Here is a 12,462-nt window from a genome sequence, read left to right on the forward strand (position 1 = left end):
TTACAGGCTATCTAGAAGTGGAAGTGGACTGTGGGTCGCAAAGAGGTTGACAGATCACATTCAGAGGGCACATTGGTGATTCTGTGCCTCTGTGCTTGGGTTGAGGACAGCCAATGGTGTTGCTGGAGTCCGTGGTGGTCTCCTGACATGAACTGAGATGGAGGCTGGTGGATGGCGTTCTTTTCCTGAAGGATTCCTTCATCGCCTTCAAGCTGAGTCTCCCTGACTTCAGAGGCAGTGTGAATGTATGTGTGTGTGTACATGAGGCAGAGGTTCATCTCACACAGAGACAGCTGTGAGGCTGGACTCTGGGCTCCCCAAGGTCATCCCGAAATGAAGGAAGGGATAGGAGAGCGTCACAGTAATCCAAAGCTCAAGGGGCCTTGTATAATCCCAGCTTCCCCTGGAGCCTGACCTTAACATTAAATGTGCAGTTTACACTACTGTGCTCCACAAGCGTTTTGGATCAGAAATATTTTGTTTTGAGATAGTGTGTCATTATGTAGTTTATGCAGGTCTAGACTCAGTATGGTAGCGTAGGCTGGCCTTGAACTCACTCCTGCCTCACCTTCCCGAGCTGGGATTACAGGTGTGTGCCACAACATCCAGCTTAGATCTCTTTTTAAACTCTCCGAAAAACCAAGAGCAGAAGAAACATTGGAGACCTTGGTTCCCCACACCCAGCATCCCCATCAAGTGCCACTGGAGAACCAGACAGAAAATAGCACCTTGTGCAGGTGGAGGGTTCGCTGTGAGTTGCAGAGAAACATAAATTTCTTTTGTTTACAAAAAGCACCTCCTGGGCCAAGGATTTAGCTCAGTGTATAAGCTCCTTCCTGCCAAGCAAAAGGTTGTGTTCGGTTCCTGGTACCCAAAAAGAAAAAAGTGCCAATCATTAGAGATCAGATGGGAAAGATTCTCACCCTTCCCTTTTGACATGAAAATAAGTCTCTGAAGCAAAAACTAAAAGCAGTATGTTAAGTTTCTTTGTTTTCTTTTTCTTTTTTAGTATATTGTTTTATAGCTCAGAAATGACTGTGAGGCTTTGAGCATCTTTTGGCCAAAGTTTGGAATCAGCTCACTATCTGATTAGTTGTAAGTTATTTTCTAGGCTTGCTCTTAGGTCAGAAACCAAACCAGTAAAATTGATTCAGAAAGCGCTTTTAAAAATTACTGTGCTTAGTGTTTGCAGAGTGAAGCCTCAGAAAAGTACGCAGACAGTGTAGTGACAGGTCCCCCACTGGTGTGGCAGGCCCACTTGCATCTTCGGAGACGTCATGGGTTGGCATTGACACCAACCTCAGGGCAGCACCTGCCAGGACAAAACGGAGCTCAGCCTATAGCTGTGCAGCTGACCGCAAGCAGGGTAGAAGCCTCACGCTCCTCAATCACTTTTTCTCAGGTTATGTTATTATATTCTTCCCACTTTTTGGTTCCTGTTCCTTGAAAGTCCGTTGTAGGATGTGAGAAAGACATGCATTTTATAAAGAAATTTACTTTTACAATCATGACACTACTTTACTTTTGTTATAGCAATCACGGTAAAAGAAAAATAATAGAGCCTGAGGTCAAAGGATTGTTGTTTCTATTGTAAACTCTTCCTCTTGTGCCAGCAGTCACCGGTGGGGTCAGAGGTCATGGGCTCCCCACTGAGTGACACAGCCTGCAAGCTGCAAGCCTGGCACCTCCAGTCCAGGGAGCCAGAGTTCCAGCAGCTCTCACAGCAAGCAGTGAGACAGGGGAGGCTGGGAGTATTAACAAACAAGTTTTTATTAGCTATTACTACAAAGGACATGAGCAGGGCGGGAGGGGATAACGGGTGACCTTTGAACAGACATCTTTAAGTAACAGTCTTTTTGACCAGGATGGGGCAGGAGGGGTAAAGCTTATAAATACCACGGCTCTGTATTCAGCTGGTACACTAAACAACAGTCATGGAAATATGTGTTCTTAGAGCATTTCACAGGAAATAGTCACTTTTATGACATTCTTAATCATTTTACACTTAGCTATGCTATATTAGATAAAATGCACTGGGCCTCCAAAACCAATAAAAACCTTGGCCCTCTGATTAGTGGGGCCATTATGCGTTCTGCCTCAGAGTGTGGGCAGGTTCTCGGCTGCTTTGCGGCGAGGCTGGGGCCTCTTTGGGCTCCGAGAGCAGGGGCCCCCCTGCGGCAGGCGGCAGTGGGTAGTCCTGGGGCCTGGTGGGCGGTGGTGGCCTTCGAGGAGCAGGAATGAAGTACTCTCGGGGGCCGAGTGGGCCTGGAGGCCTGAATGGCACAGGTCCTGGCAAGAACTCGCAGGGATGCAGCAGCAGGTCGCGGCGTCCGGGCAGCATGCCGGGCGCGTACTCTCTGAAGCCCAGTGGTGGGCCCATGCATGGGACTGGAAAGCAAGAGGGACATGCGGACACGTCCTGAGGAGCAACCCAAGTCTGCTCAAAGCGTTTCCCTTCCCCTGAGCCAGGAAGCCGAGTGATGCATCAGACTTTATAGATAAGGGAAACTGAGGCTCAGCACAGCTCAACTACACTCTGACCTCCCTTCTCCCACTGCCACACGCCTGCGGTGGCCCGGGTGAGCACCCAGGTGGGACTGGCACTTCGGCTCTGCGGGAAGGACCCTTCTGGTCCGAGCAGCTGTGGAGGCTGGAAACCGACCACACGTGCGGGGCCAGGGCATGGCTGTCCCAAGAACAATGAGCCCCTGGGGCTGCCACGTGAAGAAGCTACCTCAGCCCAGAGAACACCAAGACCCAAGACAATCTGAACAGTGGGCTGCTAGGACAACAGGGTGTCACATGACATTAAGTTGCTAAAAGGTATAAATGAACACCCCTGCAGTGAGGGACCAGTTCCTTTCTTCCCATCAGGAGGGTAAGGGCTCCACAGGACCCCAGATTTGTCTGTCTATTTTCTCATCCTCTCGTGGTCCTTCACACTAAGAACCTAAAGAGCTGCATGGGTCGGGGCAAGAGGAAAGTCAGCTGAGAAGCAGCATCCGTGTATGGAATTAAAGACAAGAAGGCTTAGGAGGCTGAGGTAGAAGATTTGCTGTGGGTTTGAGGCCAGTGTGGGCTACACAGTGAGTTCAAGACCAGCCACTACATACAGGCCTTGTTTAAAATCATAGTAAAGAGAAGAAGACAAAAACAGGGGCCTTGAAGGGCTGGGGATTTAGCTCAGTGGCACAAGCACCTGCCTGGTGAGTACTAGGTCCAGTTTGATCCCTGGTTCAAAAAAAAAAGGCCCTTGGGCTAGGGCCGGTCTTACCTCCCACTTCTGCATTGGCTAATTCACCTGGCTCACATCTGCCTGGACCTGGAGATCCACTCTCAAACTGATTCAGTTGTATGATGCATTTGGTCAGAGCCTAGCAGAGAAGCAAGAGGCAGTTAAAAGCCTCTCCTTCCTCACAGTGAGTGTGTTTCCCGAGTGTTCATGAACAGGCTGGGTTGGCCAGGATAACTTACACTGATCCTATCATCCTTATGAGCGAGAGCGGCTTCCAGATGCCTCTGAGACTTCTCTAAGGATCTAATTTCCTCGCTGAGTTCAGCATGCAAGTTCTTCTGATCTTCAGCTTCCTGCTCTAGCTGAAAGTCACATGCAAGGGTCCCTGTGGACTGGGGACTCCACAGAGACACAGGACCATGCAAGAGGGATGGGGAAGCAGGAGTCGTGTCCCTCCTTGCCCCATCGCAGAGGCTAAGACTTGGTTCAGGACCGTGGAGCGTGGCTTCTACCCTGAGCTGTCAAGGAAGCTGACCCCATCCATCAAGTCCTTCTCAAAAATGCCTGCTGACTCAAATGCCTGACTTCCAGATGGCACACGTGGGCATGTATTGCTGGGGCTTAACAAATTCCCACTGGCATGAACCACTGCAGGGCATGCAGGACTGTCCATACCACCTAATGGGACTATCCTGTGTGTCCCCCTAGCAGGGGGACGTGTGTGTCCCATTCAAATGGGAGCTTGCCGGCAGCTAGCCATGGGAATTCTGGCCTCATTGTGGGTGTGTTGAACCGAGATCCCTGATCTAACCTTCCAATGGCCAATGTGAGGCAGTAACTATCAGAGGAGGCTTAGCAAAGCCATCCACTATGTTTTAGGTAAAATTGGGATTCAATGTGTTCTAGGGAAAAAAAAATCAGCTTAAAGAGCTGAGGGAGATCCTGGAGCAAAGATGGCGGATAGATAACAACTGGCTACGGAAGCTCCATGAGATAGTCAACTTAGAATTCAACATAATACAGAGTGGGGAGCCCCAAACAGAGGGAGATGAATTCTCTCATCCCAAGAAGAAATTAAGGTGACTTGCCAACCATCTGAGGTCCTGTTGCGACTGGCTGATGCTGTGACTTGCTGGGGCCCTTCTGCCAGTGTCCCGTCCTGACTTACCTGGGTCCCGCCGTGCCCTGCTGGGTCCTGCTGTGCCTTGCCGGGTCCCTGCCGAGGCTTGCCGGGTCCCTGCCACACCTTGCCAGGTCCCCACCAAGCCTTGCCGGAATTCCACCGCCACTGGCCAGGGTCCTGCCGTGACTTGCCAAGCCGTTGGAGGTCCCGTTGCTTCGACTCACTGGAGTCACAGTTACGATGAGTTGGAAGGTCAGCGAGCTGCACGGAGAGCTGAGTTGACGGGGAACCTCCATCGACCTGTGGTGAGTGACGGGAGTGGAGCCATCCCATAAATAGGGGGGCTCTGGTGGATGACATTCTGGGATCTGGCAGGACTGGCAAGTACAAGGGGCAGCAGTGACTTCAGTCAATTGTCCCCTTCCTGAACAGGATTGGTGGAGTGAGCTAGGCCTGGGTCACCTGAACCGGCTGAGACCCAATATGTTATCTGAGGTCAAGTCCCTGCAGCGGTGTCGCACTCTAACCACACTGGCCCAGTGGGGCCTCGGAGGTTTGGCTGGTCTGGAGGGAGGCCACGCAAAGTAATACAGCAGTGCAGGCCACAGCAGCTTGACTGATCTGGAGGGGAGGAGCCAGAATACGCTGTTCCTGTCTGCAACTCACTAGCACACTGCAGTGTGAAGGGTCATCTAGCCAACACGCTTCAGAAGAATTGTAACCAATAAAGAAGGAAACTGGGGCCTCCTGGAAGAAGCAAAAAGATGGGAAGATGAAGCAACAACAAAAAGCCCCAGGCCCCAACCCTGAGAACACTGACCCAGGACAGGTAAATACAAAGGAGAATGAGAACAGCAAACATGCAATATCAGACACAGCACCAGTGAACATAAAGAGATACATTCGGGACCTCATAGATGATTCAAAAGTGAAACATTTAGCCAATAAAGCAAGCTATAAGAAGATTAATAAAAGAGATACCAAGCACTCCTCAGGCAGACACAGACAGAAGAAGGGAGGAACTCAAACACAGGAGAGAACCATTTGGAGAAGAATATACAAATATAGAATACATGAAGCAGATTCAAAGAGATCACTAGAAATTAAAAACTCTATGGAAAGATGGCAAATCAGCTTGAAAGAAACTAAGGGTAGATTATCCAAACTGGAGGACAATTTTGCAATGTGGGAGTATGAAAGGGAAAACTTTTTTAAAATAACAAGGAAACAAGCAGTAACAATACAAAGGCTAGAAGATGACAAAAGGATCTATAACTTGAGAATAAAGAATGTAAGTGAAGAAGCTGGGATGCAAACAAAGGAACTACAAAGTTTATTCACAGAAATAATTAAGGAAAACTTCCCAAACATAGGAAAAAGAAATGATATTCTGATATATGAGGCATATAGAACTCCAGCCACCTACAACCAAAACAGAGCTACACCCAGGCATATAATAATCAGGGTCCCAGAAATTCAATGTAAGAACAGAATATTAAAAGCTGTTAGAGACAGAAAACAGATAACCTATAGAGGGAGGCCCATCAGAATAACGGCAGACTTCTCGACATAAACCATCAAGTCAAGAAAAGCCTGGAGCGAAATATTCCAAGCCCTGAAAGAAAATAACTTCCAACCCAGATTGATATACCCCAATAAACTGTCTCTAGAAATTAATGGAGAAACAAGATGCTTCCAACACAAAGAGGAACTTGGGAAATTTGCAACCACCAATCCAACTTTACAGAGAATACTCCAGGGCATTCTAGAGAGAGAGAAAAGTACTAGGACTCCAGGAACAGTGGCAGAGAGGCCTCAATGAATGGAGCAGAAAACAGAATGAAGAAGATAAACAGACAACTGATGGCAAAAAAAGAGCAAAACAGAAATGAGGCAGAGAAGGTTTTATTCAAAACTGATATGATTGATAATATCAAGTCTGACAGTATAGGCAACTACACTGAAGATGACAAGGCTCTATGATATACATTCTGGTTGATAACTGCCAGTTTTTGGAGTTCTATTCTATATACAAAGTTGTGTGTTTATTAATACTGTTATGTACTGACATATTCAATCATACTATGTCTGATGATATAGCCAGTTCTATTGGAGATAACAAGAGACAACACAGAAACTATGGTAGAATGACTTGTACAATGGTCTTATATTTTTTTTTTTGTTTCATGTGTTTATAGGAATATGTTTTGTTTTGCCTTGCTTTGTTTTGTTTCTCCCTCTAATAAAAAAAGGATAGAAATACATGTTAAGACTCATGCATGTGTAGAATCTATAAACAGTGTCTGAGAACTGAACATATGACACATGATGAAATGAACAGAAACTTTGAAGAAAAAGAGACACTAAAATACCAAGTGCCGATCCTGGAGTGTCATAATGTGAAACCCAGCAATAGTATTATTCTTTGTTCAGAGTGATATTAGCCTGCTTGGGTTTATTCAATCTCAGCATAATTGAAGAGATGGATAACTGCATGTATGTTTAAGTGTGTGGGGTTGATAACCATATTTTCTAAGTTTTTGTTGGATAGCTGAACAGAACTGGTTGCAATCTCACTGTTTGAAGCCCCATTTTATAAGCTCCACTTTAGTATCTTCAATAACTATTTGTAAGGAGACAATCTGTAATCATCAACTAATGATTTTTAGTGTTTATGTTTTCCTTGAAATTATGTATTATTTCTACCCATTTTCTGTTTTGTTTAGTCTTTCTTTAAATTAAAAAAAAGAGCTGAGGGGAAAAACTGAAGTCAAGAGTTTCATGGTACCCTCAAGCTTCAGGGTGAACACACAACATAGTATAAAGAAATGTTCAAGCATACCACGGAAAATGAACAGCTTTTCTGGTGGCATGAAAACAAAAAAGCCCCAAAAGGGCTGGAGATTTAGCTCAGCAGCATACGTGCCTGCCCGCCAAGCACTGGGTCATGAGTTTGATCCCTTGAACCAAAAAAAAAAAAAAAAGCTCCAAAATCACTTTAAACATTTTCTTGTATGAACGTAAGAATGCTGGGTATGGTGGATGCCTGTAATCCCAGCACTTGGGAGGCTGAGGCAGGAGAGGAGAGTTTAAGGCCCACCTACGATACAAAGTGAGTTCACAGCCAGCCTGAACTGCGTAACAAAACCCAGTTTCAAAAACACAAGACCAAAACAAAACAACACAAAAAAGTCTCATGTGCAGAATTTCTCAATATTTGTGACAATCCAGGCTCAAGGGGTGACCCTAACTCACCGTTCTTTTAACTGCAGGTTGTGTGTCGTGACTTCCTGCCAAAGAGCATGGTGCACAAAGGACTGAAAATGGGCAACTTTCCAGCTCTGTGCTGAGCAAAGGACCAGGCCACACAGGAGGCGGGAAGCATGAGAACTCTCCTCACTACATTTCCACTTAGGAGATTTGAAAACTATTCAAAAGGCACAGAGTCTACTGTGAAATAAAACCAGTTTACACAGACTACTCAACTGGACCAGTTTTTTAGTGACTCTGTGTGTTCTGGAGGACTCAGCTATGAAATTATCCAAGTTTCAGGATCAAAACACTTCCCGTGCCTATACAAAAGTCCTACTGGGTTAGTACTAAAAATCCCACAAAATGGGTACAGGCATGTTCAGTTCTGTTATTCCTAATCTTAAGGAGGTAACAGCATGGGAACAGTTCAGCTAATTTATGAAATAGCTAAAAACAACGCAGCAGTAGAACTCACCAAATCCTGATTTTGCACGTTTCATTTCCTCTCAGATGTGAATAAAACACGAAGAGTTTTGGCAATATCACTCAGAAATTTATTGCTTTCTTTAAGCATCTTGATTTCAGCCTACAAGAAAAGATATTAAAAGATATTAAAAGTAACAATACGCATTAATGCTTGCTTTTGTTTTTAGACTATAATCCCAAAAAGTGAAGGACTTTTACCTTGTATTTTACTGTTTGATTACAGGGAATTGAATTTTTTTCCTTGGTCTCCTCAATAAGCTTCTTCGATTCCTCGATCTATGTAAAAAACACATTCAGAACTAAGTAACAGAAGTCACTGTGCTACTAAAAGCTTGTTCCAAGGAAGCGAGCAGAGCGTTCGCTTTATACATGATGGTGCGTAAGATCTGGAGGACTCAGGGGAAATGATGAAGCCAGAACGTAAGCCTTCAAAATACCGTAATAACTGAGCTACAGCACATACAGCTAGAGGAGGGGCCGTGAAACAGGTTCTACCTTCTGTTCATAACTGGACGCTTTTTGGACAAGTGCATTGTCCTTTGTGGTATTCTTCACCTTCTCAGCAATCTGCTGTTCAGCGACTAAAAAGAGGAAAAAGCCAGTATTAGGAGCACTAAATGGAACTGAGCTGCACAGTGTCTCAGCAGCAAGGACTCGTGTGAGGCTCCGTGAGAGACAGAGCTTCGCACAGCTACCTGCCTTTCCAGAGAGACCGCAGCTAACAGCCAGAGTGCACAGGACACTGTTAAACTTTAAGAAAACTGTAGTAACACTTGTTTTGATGAGATAGCAATTTACTGCAAAGGCAGGAGGTACAGTAAAATGTTACAGAGTTGGAGAGGCTCCCTTCACACAAGGCACTTGTTCTCTGAAAACGGAATCACTTCAAATGAATGTCATTTGCAAAGAGAAACAGCAACTTCAGGCTACTGATCTTCACTGCTGTCTCTCGTGCGCCTGTGCTGATAAACCTATAGGAACCGAGGTGTCCCTAGCACAGACACACTGTCCTCTCTCCACACCTGTGTGGTCCAGCCACGCTCGGTCTGCTCCATGTAAGCAGTCACCCCCCTGCCCCCACATCTCCTACCTCAGCCAGTACCATCATCCTCCCCGCTATACCATGGTTAGTAGCAACAGTAAAATGTGGAGCAGTTAGTAAGTCAAATCAGACACCAAAGTCACTATCTCCCCTAGCCTGCCTAAAAGTCCTGCCAAACACCAACACGAAGAGATTTACCTTGGTATATTCTCTCCTTGACCTAGAAGAGAAAGAGAGAATTAAATTTGATGTCAAACATTTGATTAAAACACAAGTCAGGATCATAACCAAATGAAAATTTAGCAACTATTTAGTTCAGGATAAATCCATACAATTAAAAATGTATTATAAATAGCCTCTGATACAGAAGAATAGTAAGGAGTGTGTCTTAATTCACAGCTACACACAGGTTTATGTGCCAGTACCAAGTGAACAACAAGCTTATGAGATGAGCTTTTGTCTTCAACAGTGAAATGCTTGTTTTTATAATACACACATTATTGATTTACTTACTCAGAATTACCTGACAATCCCTAACAGCAAGCATGCAGTCTAGAAATGGTGACCATAAGGAAGACTGGGGAGCGAGATTACCAGCATAACCTTTGCCCTAAGATACGCCTCTCACTCACTGGAAGATACCTCAGAAACCCTATTTCAAGTGATCTATTGACTAAGTTAAGAAATAATCTAATAGCCCTCATCATCTGATTTCCCCAGACCACAAAAACAGTAATAAATCTAGGCGGAAGGGAAGACACCGGAAGAACACAGAGAAATGACAGCTAACGGCTTCCAGGAAGAGCACAGACCCAGTTCTTCCTCCCAGTGACTTCTGGGGTCATAAATCCTAAACTGTAACTAACTAAAGACCACAGCAGCGATCACTGCACTTCTCTGTAATACAGACTTTGTCTTCTCCTTCCGAGTGCTATAAAAATGTGTAGGACAGCAGAGCGCAGTGGCCACGGGGTGGGGTGTGGGGGACGACTGTCCTCTCCAGGATGAGGAGTAGTGCCTCAGAGCCACGCGAGCTCAGGGAGTGGGAGGAAGTGAGCCCAGGTGCAGGGTGTGAAGCTGCAGGGCTGAGCCTGAGAGCCCTGCTGGGGAGCAGCTGCAGGGGAGCAGAAGGAGAGGAGCAGGGGAGCAGCACGTTTTCACCCCCACACACTCCTGCTTACCCTTCCAGGCGTTCTTTCATCCATGAAGCTGTTCAGTGAGATTCGAGAAGTCCTCACAGGAATCTTTAATAAAGTGCTGTTTTGGGGTTGTTTTGGGTACCGGGGACAGGGCCTTCACAACGAACTACATTCTCAGCCTTCCCATTAATTCTGGAGACAGGCTCTTGGTAAGTGACCAAGGTGCCCAGGCGGGGCTCACACTTGCACTTCTCCTGCCTCAGCCTCCCTCTGGCTGCAGGAATACACGCACCACTATGCCTGGTCTTGCCTCGAAGTTTCTACCATCTTACTGTGTTTCTTGCCTTGTATGTTCCTACAACACAGTTTATCAACACCTCACGGTCTGTTTCCACTTTTCCCACTTCACATTAAATTGTGAACACCTTCTTTGCCCCCTGCCTTTGAAATCCACACAGCAGCCTAATATTCTGATCTGTGGATATAAATAAGATGAAACATGATATTCCCTAATATAGATCATTTAGGTTTCAAACGCCAAGTTTACTCTATTAAATACTATTTCATCTAATACTTTTGTATAAAATCTTAACATGTAATTTATTTCTTTAAGATGGTTTACTGACATTATCATACCAAATGAAAACAATGTATATTTCTTATCCTGTTTTGTATCCCATTTTAAAGATTTGTGATATATAGAATTATTAAACTGCTTTTCAGGATGGCTGTCTGAGTCCCCAACTCTGCTAACAAGTGGATATGGTTAGCTTGCTCTTAATTGCTTGCCAATCCCAAGATTACATTAAATTATTTCAGAAAACTAGCTTGAATTAAAACTACTGACTTGTTTATGTTAATAACTGAAAGGGTCAGTGATAATAGAATGCTCGATGTATTCAGAAGTCAAAGAACAAGTTAATTCACTCACAGCACAAACAGTCCTCCAGAAGTGTCGATGTCCGCTCCCGGCCGGCAGGAAGGACACACGACAAAGTCTGGTAGTGGACAACCTTTTCTTTTTATTTTCCTTCTCCGTACAGCCTGCCCTGGGTTCTCTCCCAGCCGAAGCCTCCTCTGGTCCGCTCCCCGCGGCTCCTTCCGGGCTTCGCTCCGAAGCCTCTACCGGTCCGCTCTCCGCGGCTCCTTCTGGGCTTCTACTTTCGGGCTTCTACCTGGCTTCTTCTTCCGCCCAGGGGTGGCACCGGTATATATACGGGTACAGTGTCCAATCATGTTAAAGTAAGCAAGGCAAGCTGATTGGCTAACATCATCAGTTGCCAGGCAGACTATATTGTTGAGCGGGTTGCTTACGCGGTAAGCAGGAAACTAACGTGCTCGATGGGAGGGGTAATCTACCTCAGGCCTCACTCTTTACTACAGGCCTCACGTCCGCCAAGTGAGGCGACCGGGCTCGGGGCTGCGGCTCCCAACATCTCCCCCTTTTTTATTTTTTATGAATGTGCGCATCGTAGCCCTTCCTGGACTGGGTGCAGAGGCTTATGCCCTATGCGTAGGCCCACCGTAGGTCCTTGGCTTAGACCCTGGTCGGCCGTCCCATGGTCTGCCAAGGCCCTGAGGCCCTCGTCCTTTTTCTAGGGCCAGGCACAAACTGGACGGAACCTGGATGCACACAAGCTTGCACTCATTTTCTCTCCGTAAAGAAATCCCCTCGGAGAGAAATTTAGACCTAGGCAGCATCTAACAGTCCAGCGGCTTACGTGCAGGATGGGGTAGGGCCTGGCTTAGGTCGAGTCGTGCTGGGGAGGCACGCTCTTACCCGTCATTGACTCACCTACCCTGCTGTGTATTGTCACCTTATGGAGGAGAATGAGGGATGCCCGCCATATCTAGACTCGGTCGTGGGCCAATTGAGCAAGCCATGCATATGCCTGAGGATCTTCTTGTCCATTTCGGGCTACCGCTATTTCTATTCATCTTGTTGGTTGGTCTGTGATGGATCTCCAGTAGGGCAGGTCTGATCTTCAGTCGAGGGCTTTGTTGCCCGTGTCAGTCTCTCCGGTATCCACAGTGGTTCTCGTCCCGGTTCCTGTGGGAAAACACAAACCGCGCCTCGGTTCCAGCTGACCACTGGATCCGGGCCCATCCATTGTCATGCCATAGATAACCGCGCCTTTGGAGGCAGGCCTTGGCTTACTCCCCCTTTTTGTTTTTTATTTTTTAT

At 46.2% G+C, this 12,462-nt stretch overlaps 1 protein-coding gene across 1 annotated transcript; it reads right to left on the reverse strand.

The window, feature by feature from the left end:
- Window positions 1-1,780: 1,780 nt before the first annotated feature.
- LOC134476333 (WW domain-binding protein 11-like) lies at window positions 1,781-3,877 on the reverse strand. Its single transcript, XM_063249768.1, has 4 exons — window positions 3,872-3,877; window positions 3,475-3,753; window positions 3,275-3,374; window positions 1,781-2,388 (listed from the first exon to the last, which is right to left on the reverse strand). The coding sequence occupies exons 1-4, from the start codon at window positions 3,875-3,877 to the stop codon at window positions 2,084-2,086; spliced, it is 690 nt and encodes a 229-aa protein (XP_063105838.1). The 3' UTR covers window positions 1,781-2,083.
- Window positions 3,878-12,462: the final 8,585 nt, after the last annotated feature.

This window comes from Cavia porcellus, unplaced genomic scaffold (genome assembly GCF_034190915.1).
Source record: "Cavia porcellus strain 051 isolate PalLab524CR breed Dunkin Hartley unplaced genomic scaffold, mCavPor4.1 scaffold_6, whole genome shotgun sequence".
In the NCBI taxonomy this organism is placed as follows: Eukaryota; Metazoa; Chordata; class Mammalia; order Rodentia; family Caviidae; genus Cavia; species Cavia porcellus.

Coding starts and splice junctions, on each gene's coding strand:
- LOC134476333 (XM_063249768.1), bottom strand. Junction 3,375..3,474: donor ATAAGGATGATAGGATCAGT/GTAAGTTATCCT, acceptor CTTCTCTGCTAG/GCTCTGACCAAATGCATCAT. Junction 2,389..3,274: donor AGCCAATGCAGAAGTGGGAG/GTAAGACCGGCC, acceptor CTTGCTTTCCAG/TCCCATGCATGGGCCCACCA.